At 50.9% G+C, this 11,074-nt stretch overlaps 1 protein-coding gene, 2 non-coding genes and 1 pseudogene across 3 annotated transcripts; all 4 read left to right on the top strand.

Moving 5' to 3' along the window:
* The first annotated feature begins 207 nt into the window (after nucleotides 1–207).
* Nucleotides 208–8,995, top strand: LOC125945095 (uncharacterized). The gene is made up of 2 exons (XM_049666669.1): nucleotides 208–858; nucleotides 7,618–8,995. The coding sequence occupies exons 1-2, from the start codon at nucleotides 208–210 to the stop codon at nucleotides 8,185–8,187; spliced, it is 1,221 nt and encodes a 406-aa protein (XP_049522626.1). The 3' UTR covers nucleotides 8,188–8,995.
* LOC119451290 (5S ribosomal RNA) lies at nucleotides 5,045–5,163 on the top strand (annotated as a pseudogene).
* Nucleotides 5,665–5,783, top strand: LOC119451244 (5S ribosomal RNA). Its single transcript, XR_005191768.1, has one exon. It is a non-coding gene; the product is annotated as a 5S ribosomal RNA (ribosomal RNA).
* LOC119451243 (5S ribosomal RNA) lies at nucleotides 6,285–6,403 on the top strand. Its single transcript, XR_005191767.1, has one exon. It is a non-coding gene; the product is annotated as a 5S ribosomal RNA (ribosomal RNA).
* Nucleotides 8,996–11,074: the final 2,079 nt, after the last annotated feature.

The following is an 11,074-nucleotide window of genomic DNA, read 5'->3' as shown; positions in this document are numbered from 1 at the left end:
GGGAATGTACGACGACGGTACGCTTGCTTACGCATTTTTGTATTGTGCGTAGAGATTGTTTTTAGCACGTGCTGTAGCAGCAAAACAAGTACAGTCGGCCGAATGCACATAGTGTGTGATAGAGGTCAAGTCGTTAACTACATTTCTCGCCATCGGCCATACCATGCTCATTCTGCTTCCGGCTTCCGAGCTGAACGGTTGTGGATCATGGCCTCTTCCGGGGCAGCGACAGCGGTCACTTCTGGCCGCGGAAACAGGACCAGTGACGATGCCAAGGAATATCCGTTTATTCTGCCTCAACTGCCTAAAGGACGAGTGGCTATTAATACCGTGTTTTTGCACGGTGATGTACGTGCCAGACCCTACAAGGTCGAGGACTTCAGGGACGCCCTGCTGCCAACGGGTTTGCTACCTGACGTGGCATGCATAGGGGCGTACCAGATTAATCACGTCTGGGCGGTGACCCTCAAGGATGCGACCGCTACGAAACGGCTGGTGGACCTCAAAGAACTGCAGGTGAAGGGACGACGGTGCGTCATCGTCGACCCGCAGGACCAGCAGGTGAAGCTTAGACTTCACTGGCTGCTGTACGGTGTTGCCGACGAGGACGTCCGGACGGCGTTCGCGGCTTTTGGCAAGGTGGAGGAGGTGAGCCGGGAGAGGTGGCGGGTCCACGGCATGGGGGACAAGACCTCAACCACACGGACCGTCCTCCTGAAACTCAAGAGCGGCGTCAAGGTGGAGGACCTTCCGCATCAGGTCCGCGTCGGCGGGGAATTGGCACTGGTGGTTGTTCCTGGTAGGCCCATGCAGTGCCTGCGCTGCCAGGGCACGGGACACGTTCGCCGTGAGTGCAAGGTCCCCCGATGCTCCCGGTGTAGGCGCTTCGGCCACGTTGACGATGACTGCGTCAAGTCGTATGCCGCCGCGACAGGTCCAGCAGTGACCGACGTCGTGGCAGAGCATGTCATGGACGTGGTTGAGGCGGAGGACGCCGCTGAAGGAGCAGGAAGCCTGGTGACCACCGCGACAAGCAGTGGCACGTCGACCGGAGGTGCGGAAGACAAGGTGGCTGATGCTGCCGAGAAGCCAAGAGAGCACGTACAGGTCGAGACCGCCGAAGGCCAGGTGACGGGAGGTGGTGGTGAAGGCGCCCCCGACGACAACACCGTGGCAATGCAGCAGGACGAGGCCGTCAACGACGGTGACCGGCCAGCGACTCCCGGTGGCCCAGTCAAGCGCCCGCACGACGAAAGTAACCGGGACGAGGGTGCAGGAAGCACCAGCGAGGGGCCGCCGACGAAGACGCCGCTTGGGAGACGCATGGGCTTCAAGCCTAAGCCGAATGTCCCGACCGAGAAAAGCCTGGGGACAATGCGCCACCGACGAACAACGCCGGGAAGCCGCAAGGACCCGGAGGCGGCTAGCCAAGGGCTAGTCGTGAACGGTAAGCACCATGCTCCGGGCCTACCTTTTCTTTAGTCCAAGATGGCTGAAATTCCGTCCCTTAGTATTGCCACATTAAATGTGAGAGGGTTGGCGGCTAGTCGTAGGCAGAGTCAGCTCCTACGGTTGGTCACTGAACACGACATTGACGTACTAGCCGTCCAGGAGACTAAGGTGGACGGAGAGGAGAAGACCGGGAGCATGGTGCGGCGGTTCACGAATAGATATTTCGCGGTGGTTAGCCATGCGATAGGCACATCGGGCGGGTGCATACTTTTTGTGAAAAAATTGCCTAATCTAGTGATTGAAAGTGTATATTCTTGTCAGTCTGGCAGATAGTTTTTTGCGATGTTGTTATGTGTGAAGCTGAGTTACGCGTCATATGCATATACGCGCCGAATTCAGTGGATGAGCGTGCACTTTTTTTTTCTAACCTTGTACAGTATGTACGTTGTGATAGGCGCGTAATCCTGCTAGGTGATTTCAATTGTGTGTTGAGCGCTAAAGATAGAGTCAGCAATACCGGTATGCGTGACAGAAGTAGTGACGTACTATCAAATCTTATCTGTGAAAATGAACTTGAAGATGTATTTGAGTGTCTGGAAGATGGACGCGAAGTGACCTTTACGCGTTTTCAGGGCAGTAGCCATGCGCGACTGGATCGCATGTATATCTCGTTGGATATGATTCCAACATGCCATGGTTATTGCGTTTTACCAGTGTCGTTTTCCGACCACTGCCTAGTCAAATGCCATGTAGGTATCGAAAAAAGGCGAAATGCTTTTGATTGGGATAAGTGGAAAATGAACGCGGTATTACTAAACGATGAGCCATTTGTACAGGCAGTACGCAGTATGGTTACTGAACTACGCGAAGGTACAGCTGAAACAATCGCAGATAAGTGGGAATGTTTTAAACAAAAGGTTAAAATGAAAGCCTTAGAACGATCGAGCTGCCTAAAATTTGAGAGGGGAATGAAAGAAAAAGGGTTGAGGACACTGCTTAAGCAGCTGATAACGCTTGAATGTCGAGATCCCGGTGCGTACAAAGATGACGTGCGAAACGTCAAAGAAAAGCTCGAACTGTTCGACAAGGAGCGTTATCAAGGTGCCATTGTGCGCGCACGAGCAGAAGCGCTAGCGGCAGGGGAGACGCCCACTAAAAGGGCGCTTAGTCTAGAGAAGACGCATGGACGACAAAGCCATGTTGATAAGATTTCAATAAATGGCACTGTGGTTGAAGACAACGAAAGCATAGGTCGCGCCTTTTTCGACTACTACCAGTCGCTCTTTGCGTTTCAGGAAGCAAATGTAGAGGCTTTTAAAGCTGACTTTCTCCACCGCATGCCGCGATTGGGTGAAGACACCAAAGAGCGACTGGAAGGCAAAATAACCCAGAGGGAAGTCGAGAAAGCAATCGACGATTTGAACATGGGCAAGTCGCCGGGACCTGATGGTCTCAGCGCGGCGTGGTACAAGGCTTTTAAAAGCGAACTGGCCCCTTTGATAGCAGACGTCTTTAATGACGCATATGAACAGCACTCCTTGCCACCTTCCTTTGGAAAAGCGCACACCATACTAATCCCTAAGAGCGATCAAACAGATAAACTGAGGTTCGTGACATCATATAGACCGATCTCACTAACAAACGTCGATTACAAGATATTAATGAAGGTTTTAGCAAGTAGACTTCAAGGCGTAATCAAGGATATAGTAGCAGACCACCAAACTTGCGGCATCAAGGGGCGAACTATCTTTTCGAACATCCATAAGATGCGTTGTGTTCTCGAGTGCTCTGACATCACCTATCGCGGCGTTGCAGTTCTTCAGCTCGATCTCGAGAAAGCGTTCGATTGTGTCGCTCATGTTATTTTGTTTGCCATCTTAGATCATGTTAACGTCGGTTCCATCATCACTGAGGGCGTGGCCTTGGCGTACCAGAACTGCACAACAAGATTAATTGTTAATAAGTCACTGGGGGCCCCCATTAACATCATGCGTTCAGTGCGCCAAGGCTGCCCCCTCAGTCCGCTTCTGTTTGCTATATATATCGAAGCAATGTGTCTGGCAATTACTGAAAACGAGAAAATACGCGGTTTTAGACTAGCAGCGACAGAAGTGAAGCTGCTCGCGTATGCAGATGACATTGCAGTGTGTTGTACAGACAAACCGAGCATAACCGAAACAATTAATGTAGTGAAACATTTTTGCGATGTAACTGGCAGCCGAGTAAATTGGGGCAAATCCCTCGGGCTGTGGCACGGGGAGTGGCCGTCTGCTCCGGACCACTTCGCGAACGTCAACTGGGTCAAAACTCCGCCAAGGTATCTCGGGGTTCCCCTAGACTGCTACAATAGTAGCGATGAATACTGGAGGAGTCAAATAAAGAAATGAAAGAAAAGGCAGACAGATGGGCAGGTACTAACCTGTCCATTTTTGCAAGAGCGACTGTGTGTAACATGTTTTTTATATCTAAGTTATGGTATGTCATGCAAGTGTTGTTTTGTTCTCGAGCAAACGTGCAAAGGCTGCACAGAGTGTTCGCTGTTTTCATCTGGGGTTCGACATGGGAAAGGTGCAGCCGAACAAACTTGTTCAGAAGAGTGAAGGACGGGGGTGTGGGCTTGGTTCATCTTTTTGTTAGACAGTTGGTAAGTCGATTTTTGTTTTTTCGCGATGAGCGTGACCCCTTTCTGCGCACTGTGTGCCAGCTCAGGTTGAGCGACGCATTGCCGGAACATGTAGTTAGTGTGGAAAGCATGACCACAACACTGCGTGGGTATTTCAAGGAAGTGGTCGATAGTGTACGCTTCCTCTCTGTGCGCTTTTCAAATGATTATCTTTGTGAAGTGAAAAGGAAAACACTGTATAGAGATCTTTGTGATGTACTATTCCCAGTGCCAATTTACAGAGCCATATACAGTGGAGCGCCAGGACAGGATGTGCTTAGACGTGTAAAACGCATGCAGGTACCACCAGGCGTAAAAACCTTTTTCTTTATGCTACACACCGGAACGCTCCCCGTCAAGACTTTCATGAAAGAACGGGGTTGTACTGTACCATGGGGTTCGCACTGCTTGATCTGTAAGCAGCCCGAAACCATAGACCACGTTTTTTTGCACTGCTGGGAGGGGGTTTACTTCTGGGATGTGTTACAGCGAACCCTCAAGAAACAGTTGCCGCTGGACCCCCATGGGATACGATTTCTGGCATGTAGGATGATGACGGGGTCCCTTATGACCTTATCATGTTAAATGCGCTCCACTGTCTATGGCGGGCACGAATGGCGGGGTACCATTGTGATCCTGACGCTAGGCCCGCGCGCATTTATTTCAAAGAATGTATGGCCAGATTTATTGAAGCGCAGAGAATGCAAGAGTGTGTACCGGATTGGCTGTCAGTGCTAGAACCTTTGACAACCATGAAGGAATTTTAATGTGACAACGCCTGCCCAACAAGGACGGGCGGCTTTTATGTTGTTCCCTTGCTTTTTCTTTCTCTTGTATCATGTACAATTGCTTCCGAATGTGATTTTTCAATGTGTGCACATTAGTTTGTTCTCTGTCACGTCGAAGACCGGCAATAAATAAAAAAAAAAAAAAATCGGCCATACCATGCTGAATACGCCGGTTCTCGTCCGATCCCCGAAGCTAAGCAGCATTGGGCTCGGTCAGTACTTGGGAGGGAGACCACCTGGGAACACCGAGTGCTGATGGCACCCTTCTTTTTGCATTTCGGTTGCGTGCGTTGTCTCTCTTCTTTTCTATTTTTTTTTTTATGTCAGCACGTCGGTGGTGAAATTTCAGAGTTACGTTCATTCTTTCGCTTGAGAGCCAGCTCGTAGAGCCAACATCGAATTCCGTGGGGAGCGCGAGAAACAACGTGCAGGAGACCACGATTGGCCGCGGCAATCAGTGCATCTCTCTTACAGTTGAACATTTATTATCACAGGGAGCTCAATCAAAGATACGACATTGCATTCCGAATCATGGACAGCAACGCACGCACAACGTGGCACGCCCTCTCGTGTTTGTGCGCACGACTAGCGCGCACGCAGTAAACCACAACAAACGGAATGTACGACGACGGTACGCTTGCTTACGCATTTTTGTATTGTGCGTAGAGATTGTTTTTAGCACGTGCTGTAGCAGCAAAACAAGTACAGTCGGCCGAATGCACATAGTGTGTGATAGAGGTCAAGTCGTTAACTACATTTCTCGCCATCGGCCATACCATGCTGAATACGCCGGTTCTCGTCCGATCCCCGAAGCTAAGCAGCATTGGGCTCGGTCAGTACTTGGGAGGGAGACCACCTGGGAACACCGAGTGCTGATGGCACCCTTCTTTTTGCATTTCGGTTGCGTGCGTTGTCTCTCTTCTTTTCTATTTTTTTTTTTATGTCAGCACGTCGGTGGTGAAATTTCAGAGTTACGTTCATTCTTTCGCTTGAGAGCCAGCTCGTAGAGCCAACATCGAATTCCGTGGGGAGCGCGAGAAACAACGTGCAGGAGACCACGATTGGCCGCGGCAATCAGTGCATCTCTCTTACAGTTGAACATTTATTATCACAGGGAGCTCAATCAAAGATACGACATTGCATTCCGAATCATGGACAGCAACGCACGCACAACGTGGCACGCCCTCTCGTGTTTGTGCGCACGACTAGCGCGCACGCAGTAAACCACAACAAACGGAATGTACGACGACGGTACGCTTGCTTACGCATTTTTGTATTGTGCGTAGAGATTGTTTTTAGCACGTGCTGTAGCAGCAAAACAAGTACAGTCGGCCGAATGCACATAGTGTGTGATAGAGGTCAAGTCGTTAACTACATTTCTCGCCATCGGCCATACCATGCTGAATACGCCGGTTCTCGTCCGATCCCCGAAGCTAAGCAGCATTGGGCTCGGTCAGTACTTGGGAGGGAGACCACCTGGGAACACCGAGTGCTGATGGCACCCTTCTTTTTGCATTTCGGTTGCGTGCGTTGTCTCTCTTCTTTTCTATTTTTTTTTTTTATGTCAGCACGTCGGTGGTGAAATTTCAGAGTTACGTTCATTCTTTCGCTTGAGAGCCAGCTCGTAGAGCCAACATCGAATTCCGTGGGGAGCGCGAGAAACAACGTGCAGGAGACCACGATTGGCCGCGGCAATCAGTGCATCTCTCTTACAGTTGAACATTTATTATCACAGGGAGCTCAATCAAAGATACGACATTGCATTCCGAATCATGGACAGCAACGCACGCACAACGTGGCACGCCCTCTCGTGTTTGTGCGCACGACTAGCGCGCACGCAGTAAACCACAACAAACGGAATGTACGACGACGGTACGCTTGCTTACGCATTTTTGTATTGTGCGTAGAGATTGTTTTTAGCACGTGCTGTAGCAGCAAAACAAGTACAGTCGGCCGAATGCACATAGTGTGTGATAGAGGTCAAGTCGTTAACTACATTTCTCGCCATCGGCCATACCATGCTCATTCTGCTTCCGGCTTCCGAGCTGAACGGTTGTGGGATCATGGCCTCTTCCGGGGCAGCGACAGCGGTCACTTCTGGCCGCGGAAACAGGACCAGTGACGATGCCAAGGAATATCCGTTTATTCTGCCTCAACTGCCTAAAGGACGAGTGGCTATTAATACCGTGTTTTTGCACGGTGATGTACGTGCCAGACCCTACAAGGTCGAGGACTTCAGGGACGCCCTGCTGCCAACGGGTTTGCTACCTGACGTGGCATGCATAGGGGCGTACCAGATTAATCACGTCTGGGCGGTGACCCTCAAGGATGCGACCGCTACGAAACGGCTGGTGGACCTCAAAGAACTGCAGGTGAAGGGACGACGGTGCGTCATCGTCGACCCGCAGGACCAGCAGGTGAAGCTTAGACTTCACTGGCTGCTGTACGGTGTTGCCGACGAGGACGTCCGGACGGCGTTCGCGGCTTTTGGCAAGGTGGAGGAGGTGAGCCGGGAGAGGTGGCGGGTCCACTGGCATGGGGGACAAGACCTCAACCACACGGACCGTCCTCCTGAAACTCAAGAGCGGCGTCAAGGTGGAGGACCTTCCGCATCAGGTCCGCGTCGGCGGTGAATTGGCCCTGGTGGTTGTTCCCGGTCGGCCCATGCAGTGCTTGCGCTGCCAGGGCACGGGACACGTCCGCCGTGAGTGCAAGGTCCCCCGATGTTCCCGGTGTAGGCGTTTCGGCCACGTCGACGACGACTGCGTCAAGTCGTACGCCGCCGCGACAGGTCCAGCAGTGACCGACGTCGTGGCAGAGCATGTCATGGACGTGGTTGAGGCGGAGGACGCCGCTGAAGGAGCAGGAAGCCTGGTGACCACCGCGACAAGCAGTGGCACGTCGACCGGTGGCGCGGAAGACAAGGTGGCTGATGCTGCCGAGAAGCCAAGAGAGCACGTACAGGTCGAGACCGCCGAAGGCCAGGTGACGGGAGGTGGTGGTGAAGGCGCCCCCGACGACAACACCGTGGCAATGCAGCAGGACGAGGCCGTCAACGACGGTGACCGGCCAGCGACTCCCGGTGGCCCAGTCAAGCGCCCGCACGACGAAAGTAACCGGGACGAGGGTGCAGGAAGCACCAGCGAGGGACCGCCGACGAAGACGCCGCTTGGGAGACGCATGGGCTTCAAGCCTAAGCCGAATGTCCCGACCGAGAAAAAGCCTGGGGACAATGCGCCACCGACGAACAACGCCGGGAAGCCGCAAGGACCCGGAGGCGGCTAGCCAAGGGCTAGTCGTGAACGGTAAGCACCATGCTCCGGGCCTACCTTTTCTTTAGTCCAAGATGGCTGAAATTCCGTCCCTTAGTATTGCCACATTAAATGTGAGAGGGTTGGCGGCTAGTCGTAGGCAGAGTCAGCTCCTACGGTTGGTCACTGAACACGACATTGACGTACTAGCCGTCCAGGAGACTAAGGTGGACGGAGAGGAGAAGACCGGGAGCATGGTGCGGCGTTTCACGAATAGATATTTCGCGGTGGTTAGCCATGCGATAGGCACATCGGGCGGGTGCATACTTTTTGTGAAAAAACTGCCGGGTCTAGTGATTGAAAGTGTATATTCTTGTCAGTCTGGCAGGATAGTTTTTTGCGATGTTGTTATGTGTGAAGCTGAGTTCCGCGTCATATGCATATACGCGCCGAATTCAGTGGATGAGCGTGCACTTTTTTTTTCGAACCTTGTACAGTATGTACGTTGTGATAGGCGCGTAATCCTGCTAGGTGATTTCAATTGTGTGTTGAGCGCTAAAGATAGAGTCAGCAATACCGGTATGCGTGACAGAAGTAGTGACGTGCTATCAAATCTTATCTGTGAAAATGAACTTGAAGATGTATTTGAGTGTCTGGAAGATGGGCGCGAAGTAACCTTTACGCGTTTTCAGGGCAGTAGCCATGCGCGACTGGATCGCATGTATATCTCGTTGGATATGATTCCAACATGCCATGGTTATTGCGTTTTACCAGTGTCGTTTTCCGACCACTGCCTAGTCAAATGCCATGTAGGTATCGAAAAAAGGCGAAATGCTTTTGATTGGGATAAGTGGAAAATGAACGCGGTATTACTAAACGATGAGCCATTTGTACAGGCAGTACGCAGTATGGTTACTGAACTACGCGAAGGTACAGCTGAAACAATCGCAGATAAGTGGGAATGTTTCAAACAAAAGGTTAAGATGAAAGCCTTAGAACGATCGAGCTGCTTAAAATTTGAGAAGGGAATGAAAGAAAGAGGGTTGCGGACACTGCTTAAGCAGCTGATAACGCTTGAATGTCGAGATCCCGGTGCGTACAAAGATGACGTGCGAAACGTCAAAGAAAAGCTCGAACTGTTCGACAAGGAGCGTTATCAAGGTGCCATTGTGCGCGCACGAGCAGAAGCGCTAGCGGCAGGGGAGACGCCCACTAAAAGGGCGCTTAGTCTAGAGAAGACGCATGGACGACAAAGCCATGTTGATAAGATATCAATAAATGGGACTGTTGTTGAAGACAACGAAAGCATAGGTCGCGCCTTTTTCGACTACTACCAGTCGCTCTTTGCGTTTCAGGAAGCAAATGTAGAGGCTTTTAAAGCTGACTTTCTCCACCGCATGCCGCGATTGGGTGAAGACACCAAAGAGCGACTGGAAGGCAAAATAACCCAGAGGGAAGTCGAGAAAGCAATCGACGATTTGAACATGGGCAAGTCGCCGGGACCTGATGGTCTCAGCGCTGCGTGGTACAAGGCTTTTAAAAGCGAACTGGCCCCTTTGATAGCAGACGTCTTTAATGACGCATATGAACAGCACTCCTTGCCACCTTCCTTTGGAAAAGCGCACACCATACTAATCCCTAAGAGCGATCAAACAGATAAACTGAGGTTCGTGACATCATATAGACCGATCTCACTAACAAACGTCGATTACAAGATATTAATGAAGGTTTTAGCAAGTAGACTTCAAGGCGTAATCAAGGATATAGTAGCAGACCACCAAACTTGCGGCATCAAGGGGCGAACTATCTTTTCGAACATCCATAAGATGCGTTGTGTTCTCGAGTGCTCTGACATCACCTATCGCGGCGTTGCAGTTCTTCAGCTCGATCTCGAGAAAGCGTTCGATTGTGTCGCTCATGTTATTTTGTTTGCCATCTTAGATCATGTTAACGTCGGTTCCATCATCACTGAGGGCGTGGCCTTGGCGTACCAGAACTGCACAACAAGATTAATTGTTAATAAGTCACTGGGGGCCCCCATTAACATCATGCGTTCAGTGCGCCAAGGCTGCCCCCTCAGTCCGCTTCTGTTCGCTATTATATTGAAGCAATGTGTCTGGCGATTACTGAAAATAACAGAATACGCGGTTTTAGACTAGCAGCGACAGAAGTGAAGCTGCTCGCGTATGCAGATGACATTGCAGTGTGTTGTACGGACAAAGCGAGCATAACCGAAACAATTAATGTAGTGAAACATTTCTGCGATGTAACTGGCAGCCGAGTAAATTGGGGCAAATCCCTCGGGCTGTGGCACGGGGAGTGGCCGTCTGCTCCGGACCACTTCGCGAACGTCAACTGGGTCAAAACTCCGCCAAGGTATCTCGGGGTTCCCCTAGACTGCTACAATAGTAGCGATGAATACTGGAGGAGTCAAATAAAGAAATGAAAGAAAAGGCAGACAGATGGGCAGGCACTAACCTGTCCATTTTTGCAAGAGCGACTGTGTGTAACATGTTTTTTATATCTAAGTTATGGTATGTCATGCAAGTGTTGTTTTGTTCTCGAGCAAACGTGCAAAGGTTGCACAGAGTGTTCGCTGTCTTCATCTGGGGTTCGACATGGGAAAGGTGCAGCCGAACAAACTTGTTCAGAAGAGTGAAGGACGGGGGTGTGGGCTTGGTTCATCTTTTTGTTAGACAGTTGGTAAGTCGATTTTTGTTTTTTCGGGATGAGCGTGACCCCTTCTTGCGCACTGTGTGCCAGCTCAGGTTGAGCGACGCATTGCCGGAATATGTAGTTAGTGTAGGAAAGCATGACCACAACACTGCGTGGGTATTTCAAGGAAGTGGTCGATAGTGTACGCTTCCTCTCTGTGCGCTTCTCAAACGATTATCTTTGTGAAGTTAAAAGGAAAACACTGT

The sequence above is a fragment of the Dermacentor silvarum genome, chromosome 4 (assembly GCF_013339745.2).
Source record: "Dermacentor silvarum isolate Dsil-2018 chromosome 4, BIME_Dsil_1.4, whole genome shotgun sequence".
NCBI lineage: Eukaryota > Metazoa > Arthropoda > Arachnida > Ixodida > Ixodidae > Dermacentor > Dermacentor silvarum.
This window is presented reverse-complemented; position numbering and strand designations above follow the sequence as displayed.